The sequence below is a fragment of the Lepisosteus oculatus genome, chromosome 13, assembly GCF_040954835.1.
Source record: "Lepisosteus oculatus isolate fLepOcu1 chromosome 13, fLepOcu1.hap2, whole genome shotgun sequence".
NCBI classification, from domain to species: Eukaryota; Metazoa; Chordata; class Actinopteri; order Semionotiformes; family Lepisosteidae; genus Lepisosteus; species Lepisosteus oculatus.
The window spans coordinates 1,901,718-1,918,965 of NC_090708.1; the positions used below are offsets into that span (position 1 = coordinate 1,901,718).

A 17,248-nucleotide genomic window follows, 5' to 3' on the forward strand; every position below is an offset into this window, starting at 1 on the left:
TTTGTCAACTCATCTGTTTACCGATCTGCGTAACATCGGGGTCGTTTTCAGAGCACCGGGGCGCTGAGAAGCGCTGCTGTGGCTGAGAGGCCAGTGAGGCTCAGTGCGGGTCACTGCGGGTCTCTCTCAAGACGCTGTAAACACAACTGTATGGGCTGACATCCAGAGTGATGTGTTTTCGCCGCTTAAACCAAAAACAAAAGTCTCTCGTTTCGCTCAATATATACAGTATATGAGAACTGGAAAAGGCATGCCCTGAAATACCCCGTCTTGTATTATTTAACGTCCAGTGAAACCTGAGGGGAAGAAGAGCTCTTTGTTTTGCTCCAGCAGGTCTCAGTTCTTAAAGCCGAAAACGTGAGAAATAAACTGGGGACGGCGCCCCAGAAACACTGGGAGGGTCGTTTGGGAAGCTACGACCAGCGGCACCAATCTTTAACATTGCTTACAGCCCAGAGACCCCGGGTCTTCTAGGTAACAGATGCCGACGTTTGTAAAAATAAAATGTGGGAGAGTCAGTTCCGCCGTTTGCTGGAAGCTTCCAAAATCGTCGAGAGTTTGCGGCGAGAAACACAGTGTTTCACCTTCGCGCTCACCGCCAGACTCCCAGCAGCAGGTCTTGTCCTGAAAACGGGGCAAAAGGCTACAAAATCGGTTCCGTCCGAATTCAAACTGCAGGAGCATCATCTGTCGTCCCAGCGTTACCGTGGGTTCAGGAGTCCGCACGAACCAGGGGAAACTACGGAGAAGCCGTGGGCGGGAGGCAGCTCTTTACACAAAGCGTGGTGGGAGTGTGGAACAAGCTGCGATCTTTGGATCAATAAGCAACAAACTATCAAATTAATCTGGTCTGGTTTTAAGTGTTCAAACCTCTATTAGGCCTTATTTTCCTTATTTTTGGGGGGTGGTTTCAGTGGACAAACACCATCCAGGTGGGGCTGCACATTGGTGGTGGTGGAGGGGATCCCCGTTACCTGTAAAGCGCTTTGAGTGGAGTGTCCAGAAAAGCGCTATAAAAGTGTAAGCAATTATTATTATTATTATTATTATTATTCATACAATTTTTGAAAAGTTATATATATTATAGTTAAGCTTATATTCGCTACAGTTAACTAGTCTATGGAAGTAACACGGGTCATCTGAATGGGATTACGTTTCGGTTTGTGCGGATTACTGAAAATCACTTCGTTCGCGAGTACGATAGAAGAAAAATAACGTCATCACGTGTCTTCTGTGGTGAACTACATTTCCCAGAGGGCCATTCTTAGGGAGCCGGAAGTGCAGTGAGTTGACCTTGCAGCGAGGCAGAGCGCAACACAGAAGCAGGCAGCATGGCGAATAAGGAGCCCAGTGTGAGTATGGAAATTACACACGTATTTGGAAATATTGCCGATTAAAACACATTGCCGTGGAGTTAGTGCTTTCCCGTGAGATAGTTACATTCTTGTTTTCGTAAAGACCGTGGCGCCAAGCTCGGTTTGATGTCATTCTGTCTGAGGCTTCATCTTTTTTTTTTTGATTAACGTGAATATGGTTTTGTTTTCCCAGAATAAACCTACCAAATAATTCAAGACGTGTGTTCCCCGAGCTTTAAGTCTATGCGTGGAATTGCAGAATAAAGTAATACTGCTGTAAATGCTGTAGAGGGATTGCTTTTTGTGCCTGGACTAACGAGGCCGTGTTAGACTTCATATTGTTGGTCACAAGAGACAGCGGATCTTGGCCGCGTACGATATGCAGGGGACTGGATTGTTTTATTTTTCAAAGCTAGTGTGTAGCATTCTGATTAACAGATATGTGATCTGAAGAGCTCGGCGCTGTAGCAACCGGTGCAATACGGCGCGTCTCGCTGGAGTCTGTGGGGGTCGGTGACATTGCATCACGCCGTCTGTAATTAGACCCTTCAGACTTCCTCTGCCTTTGACTTATCCGTGTGTCCTCAAGGAACCTGGTGTAAACGTGTTGGTTATTAACGTACCGCCGCGGCCCCAAGACAAGGAATGTTCTGGATGTAGTAAATATGGAGTCCAGCCTTGTCCGAAGAAGTCAGCGCGGCGATGCCCGGTGCCGCCACTAGGGGGAGCGCTCGCCCACAGCGGCACCTCAGCCGCTGAGTTTCATAACCTGAGCGAATGTTATTCTTGCGATGAAACTTGCGCGGTATCTGGAAGCACCGGATTTCCCACCTGTGTTTTATTTTCAAACCCAGAACGAGCCGGTTCGGAACAGACGCGCACGGCTCTGTGTCACCAGGCTGGCTGCTCCCGGGCGAGACCCGGAGGAACCGTCTTGCAATAAATATTTGTCGTGGCCGCAAATATGGGCACCCCGTGCACATTTTTTTCAAATAATGCTACACTTCTTCCAGACAAATGCTGAAATTAAAAATGTATTTCTTATACATTGTATTGCTTTGGTTTGCAGTGAAACAAACAAAAAAAGCTGAATTATGTACTAAGTACTAAGCTTATTCCACAAGAAATCCTAAAATGGCCCGGACAGTATTATTGGCACCTTCTACAAGCGTTTAGAAATAATTCTATTTCAAGCCGGTGATTCTCCTTTACTTTGGAATTGAACTCAGCTGTGGTGATTTGCAGGTGCCTGCAATATAAAAATCACTAGTTCAGCCAGTCAGAATAGAGAAAAGGACTCTTTCTCCTGTTTTGTGTCACTGTGTGGACCACAATGAGCATGGAGAAAAGAAAGACATTCTTTTGTAGCGTGGACAATCTCAAGGCTACAAGTCCGTCTCCAGAGACCTTGATGTTCCTGTTTCCACTGTATGTAATGTTATCAAGAAGTTTAAGAGAAAACTTGATCGAAGATTGTAGCGAAGGGTTGTTCGAATGGTGGAGAAAGCAGCTCGATCAGCTGCCACACAGATTCAAGCTGACCTTCAGAGCCGAGGTGCGACAGTCTCAACACGCACCCCCCCTCGCCAGCTCAGTGACCCAGGAGGACCCCGCTGCTGAGAGAGAGACATCAGGAAGCCTGACTGCAATTTGCCAAAATCCTCCTGAGAGAATGTCCTGTGGACAGATGAGACCGAACTAGAGCTTTTTGGTAAAGCACACCGCCTCTATGTTTACAGAAAACGAAATGAAGCCTTCAAGGAAAAGAACACCTTCCCTACAGTGAAACATGGAGGAGGTTCAGGGATGTTGTGTGGTCGCCTTGCTGCCACTGGCGCTGGATGCCTTGAGCGTGTGCAAGGCGTCTTGAGATCAGGAGAACACCGGGGCATTCCGGAGCTCAATGTCATACCCAGAGTCAGAAAGCTGGGTCTCCGTCGAAGGTCATAGGTCTTCCAGCTCAACGATGACACCGGACACTTCAAAAAGCACTCGGGAAAGGGGCAGGACAAAACACTGGACTGTTCTGGAGGGACCAGCAATGAGTCCAGATCTAAACCCGTTGGAAACCTGTGGAGAGATCTGACAACAGCAGCTGGGAGAGGGCACCCTTCACACCTGGCAGGCCTGGAGCAGGTGGCACGAGAAGGGTGGGCCAGACTGCCAGTACAGAGGTGCAGGAAGCTCATCGGTGGCCATAGGAGGCGCTTGATTGCAGATATTGTGACACAAGGCTGTGCTACCAAATATTGAGTCTGGGCCGTCAATAATTTTGTCAATGCAATGCCGTTTCTTTTTATTTTCTGATTTAAAAGGATAGATTAAGTCCTGAATCAAAAACAACGGTTCTGTAATAGTAACAGTGAAATAAAGAACTGTGGAGACCACATAAGTTGGTCAGTTGCAACTTATTTTTAGAGAAAACTGTGAGTTATTTGCCAAAAGTGCAAGGGTGCCGATGTTTTTGGCCACGACTGTACCTTGTCTCTAGAAATGAAGTGCAGCATCTTAGCGGTGGTAGTTTTTAACGCAGGACTAAATCCAATCAAAGGCTGGTGGTCTGTTTTCAGAAAGGTGCGGCGTGGTGTGTAAAAGCCGAAAGGGCTCCGTCTTCCCACACGGTCCTGACAAGAGATCCTCAGGGATGGAGTTGACCCCCCCCGGTGTCAGACTTGACTCCCCCCCCTTGCCTGTGGGGGCAGTAGGACGCCAGACAGGCGTGCTGGCTAAGCCTGTGCTCTCTTTGCCCCGCAGAGGTTTGTGCAGCAGCTCAGGGACATGGCCAGCCGCATGTCCTCGGGCTCCAGGGGAGCCGGCATGGGCCTCAAGCTGCTGCTGGGAGCCGGGGCTCTGGCCTACGGGGTCAAAGAGGCCACATACACAGGTGCGTATGGGCGCGACAGCGAGAGCAGAGAGGCGTCTGCAAGCCTGTCAGCTCTGATGGCTGGGGATGGGGCCGGCAGGCAGGAAGCGCTGTAGGAGTATAGAAAGAGGAATTTAATGTCAAGAGACTCGCATGAAAAAGATCATGGGCATTTGATTGTCCAAAAAGGAAGCGAGGCACCTGATTTGCTTTGCTTCTCTCCACCTTTTTTAAATTTTCATTTTTGAAGGAGGCAGCGAAGAGGGAAAGAGGAGTCCAGGACCCCCTCCTCTGAGCTTGACGCATCCTGCCCTTTCTCGGTGGTGGTGGTTTGCCTGCAATCCCAGAATTCTTTTCCCTTCCGGGATTTTCCCACACAGGAAGACACAGCGCTCCTGCTCTCTTGGGCTGAAATCTTTCTCTCAGCAGCTACACGGCCTTGGCTAATTAGACTGCTCTCTTCTCTCATAGTTTTAAAACTGTATAACATATAGTAACACAGTCATAACAAGCATCTAGCTGCTGCGTACGACACAGAGACCCGCTTCCTGCCGGAGAGATCCTGACCTGCTTGTTCTGTGTGCTCCCAGTTGAAGGTGGGCAGAGAGCCATCATCTTCAACAGGATCGGGGGGATGCAGGACTCCGTGTTGGCTGAGGGGCTGCATTTCAGGTAAGACTGACCCCCGTCACCCCTGGGGCTCGGAAGACTGATTCAGCCTCCACAGTGCGGGGCTCGGAGAGGTTCGTGGGGGAGACGCCACGCTTTGTTGGAAACGAGGTGTGCTGCTTTTTACATATGTAGGCTTGCAAACGGGGGGGGAAGGAAATGCATTTTGTTTTTTTAAAAGTTGTAGCCAGTACACACATACAGTGGACTTTTGGGAAGAGGAATGGACGTTTCCCAGACTTTCCTTGGCTGTGATGTCACAGGAAGGGTGTGAAAAGTAAATGTACTGGGTGTGATCATGCAGCCGTGGCTTGAAGGCAAGTTGAGCTGCACTCTTGCCTGCAGAAGCAGGATTTGTAGAGGGAAATGTGTAGGTCTGTGACAGAGCCCCAGGCAGGCGGAGCTGCTGCTTCTCTGTTGACAGACCGCCTGTACTGCTCATTTAGAGTCTGTCGGCCTGGTGTTGTCGTCTCAGGACTCCCTGTCTTGACCTCGACTTCTTGAATTTTGAAGAACCCTGTGCTGTAAATTACATGCCCCTTTTATTTGACTGGTGGGTTAAGAGTTTTATTGCAGTTGGCCATCTGGCATCCAAGCTCAACAGGAGAGCTGGGATACCAGGCGCTTGCATGAGATCAAGAAAACCTTGTTGAAGCACAAAACTGACGGTCCTAAAATTCCTGGCTGTAATTTTACTCCTCCCTAGGCTGTTGTAGCTGTGACATTGATTTCAGCTTTTCCCTGTGTTTTTTTTCAGGATACCATGGTTCCAGTACCCAATCATTTATGATATCAGGGCGAAACCCCGGAAGATCTCTTCCCTAACAGGAAGCAAAGGTACTTGTGAAAGGATCGCTCGGGTCTAAAACTTCACAGCTGCTCTGAAGGCAGCTGGCTGCTCCAGATTTCTGTTTGTGCTTAAGAAAAACGTAGCCTTCATCGCTTAATTCAGATCCTTTAGGTGGAAGCATTATCCAAACACGTCACCTGCTCTTCATGCGTCATTGTAAGGCTGTGAGCAAACAGGTTTTTCTGTATATGGCTGCAGCCGCCTTTCAGGAGAGGTGCAGCTGTGGTGAAAGATAAAAATATAGGTGGATTGCATGTATGTGCCTGTTTGTAGAAAGGATCCAGTTCAGTTGTTCAACAGAGCAACGGGTGAAACAGGAGATAGGCCCTGAAGAGATGCACTGTTGGTCACAGGATGTCCCAGTCACGGTGTGGCTGTGGATTCGTCCCAGGGGGGTTGCGGGTTCGAATCCTAGGAGGGGTTGCAGGTGCAGTAGTTACTCTTGAGCAAGGGGTTTCAGCCAAATCATCACGAAGGAGACCAAAAACTAGGGGAGACACTTTATTTTTTACTGGATCACTCCAGCTCTGTTTTGGCTCTGGATAAATGTTAGCCAAAATAAGAATAACTCTAGTAGATGAGGGGAGTTTTCAGACTGTATAACAGTTAGTCTGGATGTAATACTCCTGCTTTCTAATCTGTAATATCTCTGATGTAGCATTGGAGGTTTCTTTGCTCCTGTGCTGTATGTGTTGCCCTGCTTTAACACATCGGAAACAATATCATTTGGCATCATGAGCACACTTATGGCACTTATTCCTGTTTCAGCACGTATTACTTTCTGTATTACTTTGCAACATGGTTGCGGGTAAATAAAAAACTTGTAGTTGGTAGACTATAGTTAAAGAGTTGTGTTAAAAGCTGGAGTTTCTGCAGCAAATACAAGGCCCGTGGATTTCGCACAGCCTGGGAGAAATGGGGAAGAGCTGAAAGTCTTCAGCACCTTGGACAGAGTCTCTTCCATGCCGGCGAGAGAGACCCTGCATTTACTCTTAGATGTTCAGGTTTAACACCTTGAAACAAGAAGCCAAGATCATAAACCATTCAGCACCACTACATTCAGTCTTGAGTGTTTCTTCTGGGTCTTGTAAGTTACACGTCTTCTGTGTCAGTGGAGGAAGAATAACAGATGATTTTTGTTTTAATAACCCAAAGGAAATTCCTTCAATCTTTGAGGCGCTTTTCCAGATGTGGTGGCAGCTTGTTGGGAGTGTGCAGAATCCTTTTAGTCTTAAACTTCTCCGTGTTTCTCCGCGTTTCAAGTGTCGCTGTGTCTCTTTTCTCCTAAGATCTGCAGATGGTCAACATTGCCCTGCGCGTCCTGTCCAGGCCTGTGGCCTCGAACCTCCCGGCTCTGTACCAGCAGCTGGGCAAGGACTACGACGAGCGCGTCCTGCCCTCCATCGTCAACGAGGTTCTCAAGAGCGTGGTGGCCAAGTTCAACGCCTCGCAGCTCATCACGCAGAGAGCACAGGTCAGCCTCCCTCTTTGCAGCCCTTTCACTGTCCCGGCAGTGTGCAGGGCGTTGGCAAACACTTTCAGCGATTTCACGGTTTGTGTCCGTTATGGTTGACTGGAAAGGGTTGGACCCAGATCAGACTTTAGGACAGCAGTGTTGGGCTCCAGGATTTCAAGCCAAGGAGTCTGTGTCCAGTGGGTTTCCTGGTTCTCTTAAAATGTGCAGTGGATCAAGACTGTACTGACTTTGCAGGTTGGCCTCCTTAAGTTCCAGTAGGAACCACAAGGGGGCGACAACTCCCCAAGTAGGAGTATGCTTGGGCTGTATTGAGGCATTTCAGGTGTGAGTGTGGCCTTAACTGAAGAAGACTTGTGTGAGTCTTTGCAGGAAATAGGGGGGTTGAGTCTGTTTTGGACCAGCTGGAGTGTGCCCAGAGAGGGAGAAGAAGAGTCCTGGAGGGGTTGAAGAGTAGAGAAAGAGGTTGTCTCTCAGTCACAGGATGTCCCAGTCACGGTGTGGCTGTGGATTCGTCCCAGGAGGGTTGAATCCTAAGACGGGTTGCAGGTGCTGTAGTTACTCTTGAGCAAGGGGCTTCACCCAAGTCACCGTGAAGGAGACCAAGCGTTTTGTTGCAAACTAACGGAGACAGTTATTTTTTGGGGGATCACTCCAGTAAAATGTGTTTTTAAATTGATGCAACTCGAATCCAGTCAGTCCCAAGTGCGCAAAGTGGGATGTGCTTTCTTCAGACGCCCAGCCTCTGTGGATCCAGGAGAGGTGTGAAGCACGCAGCACCATGGAAACAGGCTCTGTCCCCACCGGGGGAGGTGTCATGTCAGTACCCCAGCAGTTAACAGCCGTGTCTGCGCTGTCGGGGCGAGTGACCGCATCTTAGAATAGACGCGGAGGCTCGGTGGGCAAGCTGTACCTCGGGCTACGTTGGACGATTCGGGCCTTTCCCCGCTGTGTATTTCAGCCATTGTAAACGTTAGGAACTAGGTGTGTGTGTGTGAGGGGAGTGGTGTGTTGTGTCCTTTACCCTCCCGGCGTGTTCTGAAACAGCAGCTCTCTCAGCCAGACTCGTATCCGGTCTCGCTCGGCCCAGAGTTCTGTACTTGCGCCCGTATGCATTCTGGGTGCTGATTGTCCCCCCGCCAGCGCTCTGTATCCGGCGCCGAGCTCTCCTCTGAGGCTGGATGGCGGAGCCGCGGCCCGTGCCGTGAGCTCGTGTCTGTCCCCGGGGTCCTCACGGGTGTCCTCTGGCAGGTGTCCCTGCTGATCCGGCGCGAGCTCTTCGAGAGGGCCAAGGACTTCAACATCATCCTGGACGACGTGGCCATCACGGAGCTGAGCTTCAGCCGGGAGTACACCGCCGCCGTGGAGGCCAAGCAAGTGGGTAGGTATCGACGCGGCCGTCTCCGGGGGGATCCGGGCGTCCCGGGGGAGGCGGTGCCACCTCTCCAGGCTGCGCGGATGAGTGCTTCGGAACGGTCCGCGAACGTTTCAGCCTGCCAGCGCGCGCCTGCACACAGTGTGAATGTAAAAGTCTGCCCCTGTGCCCCATCTTCAGATTGGATCGTTGTCTCCTTGAGTTCTAGCTGCTGCTGCTCGCCGCGTTGTCTGCCCGTTCTCCCAGTTGGATATCGTCCTCTAGCTTGACTGGTTTACTGACTAGACCCAGATCTAGACTCCTTGATACGAATTGACAACATCGGCGTTCCTAGTACACTTCCCAGTGGTACGTCCACGAATTACCCCAGCTTGAGTATTCACCCTTTACCTGTACCCACTGTGCTCCATTATCAGCCGATGCTCAGTCCAAGCGCTTGCTTCTCCGTCACCCTGGGCAGGTGAGGGTGGCGACTCTCAGTCAGTGTGCCAGGAAGTGGCTTCCCAGGTTGCCGATGGTTGCCGTGCGCATTGACGTCAAAGAGGTTACTGGAGGCTTTACTCCAAGACTGACGTGCTTCTGTCCTTCGAAGGGCGGGCCTTCATTAGCCAGAGCTGCTGTGACCAATAAAGCCTTTTAGTTATTTTGTCTCAGTATTTGGTTGGCACACAAGTACCACCTTATTGTTTTTTATGTGCCCGGTAATGGGTCACTCTGACTTTTTTTTAAAGAGTTTTAAAAAAAGATTTCTTACATATAGTAAAGATTTCTTAACCGTGTAAAGTACACTCATCCATCCCACACGGCTCAGAGGCCCCCGGAAGGCAGAGGTAGTAGCGGGCACGACCTGCAGACCTCCCAGTGAAGCTGGAGTTTACGGAAGGGCGTGGCCCCGGACCCCAGAGTTCATGCCCGTCGGTCCGGTCCCCGAGTGTGAATCGGCTTCCTTTTCTTCTCCAGCCCAGCAGGAGGCCCAGAGAGCCCAGTTCTACGTGGAGAAGGCCAAGCAGGATCAGAGACAGAAGATCATCCAGGCTGAAGGAGAAGCTCAGGCTGCCAAAATGGTAACGTCCTCCCGGATGCAAACGCGCACACGGCTCGCATCTCTGTCCAGTACCCATGAGTATCCAGCTGGGTTGCTGCCCACTCCGTGTGACTGAACACGACTACAGCTACAGCTTAGCCACACTTGCACCCCGGGTGTCCCATCTGATTGGCAATGCCACAGCACTGCTTTTCACATGTCTTGTAAGTGAGAATTTGTACTGTTGGGAAAGGAAGAGTGTCGTCGTTCGGAAGTAAACGAGCTTGGGCAGTGGTCGCAGTGGACGTTTACAGCAGTGCACCAACTAAATCTTAGCTTGCAGACTTTTAAAGGGCAGTCAACACGTTGGATGCTGCTTGCAGTTATTTCTGGGCCTGTGCATGTCTATCTACGTACTTAATAGTACAGTTTACCCCGTGTTGTACATGTGTGACCAGAGCAGTATATAATTGTTCTTTTCTAAAAGTGAATTAATTATTGGGGTCTTTTTGGCTATGTGCTTTTGAACAAGTTAGAATGCATTGACCAACGACACGCCTGATGTCCCTTTTAGCATTTTATCACAGATTGCCTTTCTCAGATTAACTAACACTGCATAAACAGTGTTTTCTTAGAATCCTTTTTGAGCACCACCAATAACTTGGGTCCTATTGTAGATAACTGCAACAGGTCACGATTCCAAGCTCATTCCATTGTAATAGTCCGTTTATTCAGTTCCCAGTGGAAACCAGATGTTTTACAAATACAGAACTTGGTTTGTGTTTGATTGACTGATTGAAAATGAAATAGAAACCCTTGTTACTGTTACTGAAGACGGCTGTGAGCTGCATCTTGCAACATAATTGGCGATGCTGGGGGGCCCAAGAGAACGGGGTCTGGCTTCACTATGCTGAGAAGGGCATGGCGCCACGCCTTGCCAGACTGCTGACGCCCCTGTGCCTGCTCTGTTCCACCTGCTGACGCCCCTGTGCCTGCTCTGTTCCACCTGCTGACGCCCCTGTGCCTGCTCTGTTCCACCTGCTGACGCCCCTGTGCCTGCTCTGTTCCACCTGCTGACGCCCCTGTGCCTGCTCTGTTCCAGCTGGGAGAGGCCGTGACCAAGAACCCCGGCTACCTGAAGTTGCGGAGGATCCGAGCCGCTCAGAACATCGCCAAGACGGTACGCTGGTGGGGCCAGACTCCTGGCCTGTGGGCCATGGTTTTGAGTCCTGGGGTGGCGGGGCAGGGTGTTTTTGTACCTGATAGTGAAGTCGTTCAGTGCCTGACTCCACTGGCAAAACCAGCTGGGTGACTGAATACCAATGTGTGGACATCAAACCTCGACGGCACCTCCGCGAGTCACTTAAGAAGGCATTAGCCCAATTTGTGACCAGGAATTAGGGAAGAGGGCCTCCCGTGAAGCATTCCTTGTCTGGGGCGTCTGTCCTCCTGCAGAGCAAACAGTGGGGGTGCCGGGTGTGGCGGACTGGACGCCTGATTATGCTGTCGAAAAGCCAGGGCACCAGCTCAGCATGGCTCAGTGTTGTTTTTTGTCTACCAATGTGCAGGGCTCTTCCTTGTTTAGAGACAGTCGGCATGTGAGAGAATGCTGGGGTGTTGGGGGCAGTAGGGGGTCTTTATTCTTGAATTCTGCAGCCGTGTAAATTATCAGCAAAAATCAAGTTACGATCGCACTCTGATCGAGTATTTGAGACACTGATGGGTGTCTTCACGCTTTTTTTTAAACGGCATCAGGAAAGGATCTCCATGTCTCACTGGACAGTAGACTGCCTTTGTGAACAATAAAAAATGATGATATTTGCTTAGAAACAAAGGGCGATGGTCTCACCCTTATGATAACCTGAGGCGTAAGGCTTCATAGTCTATTCAATTGCAGGTCTTTTGCAAGCAGCACGTCTGATAGGCTGGATCGCTGCTAATTTGTTTCCAAGCATTTGCATGCATTTTGTGATTGTATGTCCATTTTAATAGTGCAAAGCACGGTGCTCCACGGAACAGCTGTGTGCTGCTCTTCGTATACGAGGGTCAACCTGCGCTTAGTGTCATCGTCACCAGCTGTCCTTGCTGACAGAAAAAGATGGAGAAGGTTTCCTGTAGCTTTGCAGCAGTCCTTTCTCTTAGGAGTCAATATCGAAGATGAACTTGATGGAAATCCAGAATCCCCCCTCCCTGTTAAAAATTTGATTAGATTTAATTGACTTTTTAAATTAATTGCTTCAGTTCCACACTGCTGCTGTTGCTTCATTGCCACGGGCTATGTGTGTCATTGTGTAGGCTCACTACTTTTAAAACTTTTTTTTCCATTTTATAGGGGAGTGCTCTATTTAGATTTCCAATTAAAAGTGTGTGTGTGAGAGAGAGACAACTGGCATTTCACATCTGGGGAAAAAGAGCTAGATTTCTTGATTATTTCCAAAATGGTGGAGTTCCGTTATTTGAACAGATTGTGTCATTTAAAATGAAATGACGACCGAAAGCCGTGCCTACTGCGTTTACCAGGAAGCACAGTCCTTTGTAAAGAGCACTGTGGCCCGACAGGGTAGGGGGTGTTTCTCTCCGGAGGCCCTCTGTCATGTGCAAGCAACCACTCTGTTCTTCAGTGCTGGGAGCTCTTGTGGGACCCTGGCCCATTTTAAATTGCTTCGTTCGTTCGGGAATGGCTTTTCTGCCTCCGATCCGGTGCACAGTACCGTATTGAGCTGAACAGCCTGTGCCTGACCCAGAGGAAGGGGGATCCAGTGTCGACTGCTGCAGCTGCTGTCTCTGAACATGGGTCCCAGGACCTCCTGCTTTCTGCTGCTCCTGACACTTCGGTTCTGCAGCAGCGTGCGTCAACGAGACCCACGAGTGCTCTCTGAGCTCCGGAAAATGGAGCACCTGTGAGAAACAGAGTTGTCTCTTCCTTGCACAGGTGGCAGCGTCGCAGAACAAGGTGTACCTGAGTGCGGACAACTTGGTGCTGAACCTACAGGATGACTCCTTTAACAAGTAGGTGTCTCTCCCTTCAGAAGTTTGCGGCCAAGTTTCCCTCTGTTAGAGGTATAGGGGACAAGGACGTGTAGTGTGAAATTACAGCAATTAAATTCAGATTTCCTGGGAGTTAAAAAAACGTAATTTCACTTAACTCCAGAAGGCCTTTTCTCTGAAAATAGCCTCATTACCACTTGAATCCACTGTATAATAGGTTTTGTAACTATTTTTGGATTTATTGCACGATGAAAAATGAACTGAAGGAGCTGCATGTGAAAAAAGCTCAGTCCTATATAGACCGGTACAGATTGTGATACAGTGTTTTATTTCAGGAGCTCTCTTCATTCATGTGAACATACCTCAACGTATTGTACCTTTTATGATTTTAAGGCCAATCAAAGATGATGATCATCTTGTGGCTACGTTTGGCCAATGCCTAATGGCTTGATGCTAATGGGATGAGTCTCGTTTAGTTTTCTCCCTGGCTGTGCATAAGGAATGAGTCTGGCGATGCAAAGGGTTGCGTTAATTGCTTTTTAAGCTGCATAATATTCTGCTTCTCTTTTAGTTTTCCTAGTTGAATAGCCTTAGAATTCAGTTGATCATATTCCAGATCTTAATGGATTTGCTTTGATGATGGATGCTAGCCCCTTCAGCACTACATTAAATGTGTTTCCTCATATATCTTTCTATATGTGTCATTTTTTCTTTTGTTTCAGTTTATCGTTGGGCTCAGGGAAGAAGTAACCAGTTCAGAAACATCATGCATTCCATGCGTTAGTATGATACTTCCATGAAGAACCAGTAAATCTTTGTCGACTGCGGAAAAACTCACGTGTCTGTCCCTTTGTCACTCTACCAGCTCCTAGTTTTCTAGTGGGAGTTTTTTTTTCCCCGATACGGTAAACGCAAATTGGAAGAATCCTCATATGCACAACAGGCTATATATATTTCTTCTGCTTTGTTCTTTCTGTTCATCATGACCCTAGTACACCGGAGATAAGTCAAATCAACCTCCAGTCCTTTTGCAAAGAGGATTTGTGTAAGACTCAGCTTTTTGCTGATGTGCAAATTGTCCTGTATCGTCAAGAGACCTTTTTTTTAATAAAGTTTGGTATCGTCAGCTATTTCCTGCTTCATGCCCACCCTGTTTTGCAGCTCATGTTGTGCATGTCTCGGCCGCAGCCCTGAGCGCTGTGGGGGGAGAGAGGAACTGCAGACATGCCCCTCTCACACGCCCATCTTTCAGAGACCCCCCTACAGCTGCCTTGCCGTTACTCGTCTCCGTCCAGAGTGCGCAATGGTCTCTCTCGCTGACGTCGCAATCCCAGCATGCCTGCAGGTGCTGCTGTTGCTCCCAGAAAGCCCTGCCTGCCGAAGGCCTGCTCAGCCCCAGGTCTGTTCAGCCAAGAGCGTCTCCCCCCCCATGAGAGATGCGCAGGGCTCGAACTGCAGTGCGATCTGCAGACAAGCTTCACTCTGAAAACACACCACAGCCCAGCCCCAAGGAAGGAGCAGGGTTTTGCTTCATCATGGGGTTAGGCTGAACGTTTCATACAGGATGGTGACGGCTGTTTTCATAGCTTCATGTCATCTTTCATTTTTTTACAACTTGCAGTTTTGTTTCCTCTTAATTATGGAGCAGAGCTTTTTCACGGCAGTAGGTGCTCTTTTGATACAGGCCTGTTGTCTGAGGCCATTCAGAAACACAGTTGCTGAACTAATTTATAGCCAAGTGTGGTTTCAAATGGACAGCACAATAAAAATGATTTCAGATTTTAGTTTGTGTGCATTTTTATTCAGATTTTGGAAGTTTCAGTGTTGTATTTCTTTGCCAACCTCCTAGAGCACTTCTTGGTTTTTGTGTTTTTTGATGCAGTCCTCTGATTTGCTTTGTGAAAAACGTGGTAGAAACCAAGATTTTGACAACATGCTTTTGTCTCAGCTGGAAGGTGTAAATGGAGACTGCTTTGCTTTTTTTGAACAATATGAAAAAGATTGTGGAAAAACGGCGGTGGGTGTGGACACGAGGACATGAGCAATTCTTTTGAGAAGAGACTGTTCACCACCTGTCTCGTTTATTTAGTGGTTTAGCAACTAAGAGAAACTAAACTTTTGCCCATCTGTTTCTGTAAAATGTTCAAAGCCTAGTGGGGACTGTTTCAGATTCTCTCATCTCTTCGTGTGAAGAGGTGTTTTTCGATCTCTGTCTCAAATGATTTCCCTTTCAGTTTCCAGTTGTGACTTAGTGTCCATGTTTCTCCAAGGGGTATTAAAGAGTCCCCTGGATTGACCTGCTCTCTAATCCTACAGATCTGCTATACTTAGCAAATCTCTTTTCAGTCTCCTCTGTTCCACATTGCTCCTGCCCTCCGTGTGGATCACTTTGCATTTGTAAATCACAGATGACATTTAAAATGGCTGCTCACGCCATGAAGCTGTTTGTTTCTGTTTGTGACTCTCCGTAATTTTGCCTCATCTTCCAATTTAAGTGTTTTGCTGGCTATATTGAAATCGACACCGTTGATCAGGAAGACCAGTGGGCCCTAAACTCATTGCTGTAAAATTCCTGGGGCGCACTGACAGCTGTACCCCCAGAGATGATGGGCTTTTTTCTGTTTAATTAGGGCTTAATCCATAAGCGGGGAATTTGCTCGGATTCCTCCGGCTTTTGATTTGAGAATCAACCTTCTTTGTAAGAGACGTGTCTCAAGGCTTTTTTGGAAGTCGGAATAACCAGCGGGATGAAACTCCGGGGCCCCGCCTTTCAGATGCTTCTTCGTTTCGCTCCACAGAAGCGAGGTGTGGGGGGGGGGTGCAGACGGTGGGTGACCCCCGGGGTGCTAGTGGCTGGGCTGGGGCGTCAGCAGACGGAGCCCCACCCCTGCTGCTTCGTTTTCCCTCTGCCCTGTCGGGTTACTGTGGGAGCGCGGACCCCCGCGATGCTGTCCCGACGCAGTGGTCTTCTGGCCCTGCTGCTGGACAGCGGGACCGTCCTGGATCGACGTGCTGTCACTCCCTCCCTTCCCAGCAGCCTCTTCTGTCTCTGACCTTGGGGCTCGGCTGTGTCGTTCCCCGCCCCCCTCAGTTCTCTCTCGCTAGATCCCCCAGAAGCTTCCATCTCGTGCGCTGTGCTGACCTCTGACCCTCTCCTGCTTTGTCCTGCCAAACACACACACTCACACACCCTGGACGGGACGCCAGTCCATCACAGGAGACACACACTCACGCACCGTGGACAGGACGCCAGTCCATCACAGGACACACACACACTCACACACCCTGGATGGGACGCCAGTCCATTATGGGAGAGGACCGGACAGGAGACACACAGACACGCACACTCACACATCCTGGATGGGACGCCAGTCCATTATGGGAGAGGACGGGACAGGAGACACAGACACGCACACTCACACACCCTGGATGCAGGGCAGACACACACAGGCTCACACCAGGGCTTGAAGAGCCGGGCTGTAAAAGGGCAGCTCATGGGAATATTCAAGTGGCCGTGTTTCCAAGTTGAAAAGTGGAGGCCTTCCTGTCCATCTGCATTTCCTGTGGCCCAGGATCTCCAGAGAACAGCTCTGCTCTCCCTTGGACAGGCAAGAGGCTGTCAATCAACTAGAAAACCTGTTTCTTCTCTGGTCTCTGTCCCGGTTTGAACAGTTTAGTCAATCATTTCCAGCGGCACATTCTTCCTTGGTGTGAGTCCTGTGTGCACACTGGAATTCATTTACATGTTGCATCACACATGTCTGTGCTAAAGGGCATAGACAAGTTATTGTGCTGTTCTTTTCGATGAGATCTCCGTGTGGTGTGTGAGCCCTTGGATATTGGGTTATGGTCTGTGTGGTGGAGTAGTAGTTTTGGATCCTTTTGGGTGTGGAACTCTAAAGGCTGTGGGTTGGAGCCCTGGAGAGGAAACAGCTGTTGTTCCGCTGACAGTGGTCACGACAGTCACTGATGATATGGCCTTCTGCGCTGTTTGCTTGATGTAGATTTCTGAAAACTAGCTCATGGGAACCAATAATTTTGCCGATTACCTTCACATTCCTGCTCAGTGTGTTTTTATTGCCTGTATTAAAGGTACCAAACCAAGCTACAGCAGTGAATGTTAGGACAGATTCCATTAAACTTCTATAGAATAAAGTAGGACGCACATTAAAAAAGCAAGGTGTACTCAGGAAGAGCAATCTTACATATGGGGTTGTTTTCCTCAAAGGTTATTAACAAGCGTACGAAAATATTTGTAACTTGACAATTTCAGTTTCTTGCTCCTCGGTGACTGTTGGTTCTGCAGCTAGTGGTTGCTTTCTATGATCAGTTATCACAACAGAAACATCGAGCGGGAGGAAGGGCCGATCAACATCATAATTCACAAGTCTTGGAGCAGACTGGCAGAGTCATCAGCAGACGTCAGCATGTCTGTCCTCTCCAGGGCTTCTACAGCTGTCTGTGACCAGAATGCACAGGATGGGGGACAGCACACAGCCCTGATACAAGAAGGAAAATCAGCGCGACTCTGATAGGCAGAGCAAAAACCATTTGCCCTCACTCCCTGTGATTTATTGCTCGAAATGTCTCAAATCAAACCTATAGAATTAAAGTCCAGATTAAAATGTGAGAGTAATCTCGCCACTAACA

General features: G+C 49.0%; 1 protein-coding gene across 1 annotated transcript; it reads left to right on the forward strand.

Annotated features, from left to right (window-relative positions):
* The first annotated feature begins 1,244 nt into the window (after positions 1–1,244).
* phb2b (prohibitin 2b) lies at positions 1,245–14,382 on the forward strand. Its single transcript, XM_006637473.3, has 10 exons — positions 1,245–1,352; positions 4,110–4,239; positions 4,809–4,890; positions 5,645–5,724; positions 7,027–7,211; positions 8,463–8,592; positions 9,547–9,650; positions 10,713–10,790; positions 12,543–12,619; positions 13,321–14,382. Exons 1-10 carry the CDS (start codon positions 1,332–1,334, stop codon positions 13,346–13,348), a joined length of 915 nt encoding a protein of 304 aa, XP_006637536.1. The 5' UTR covers positions 1,245–1,331; the 3' UTR covers positions 13,349–14,382.
* The last annotated feature ends 2,866 nt before the right edge of the window (positions 14,383–17,248 follow it).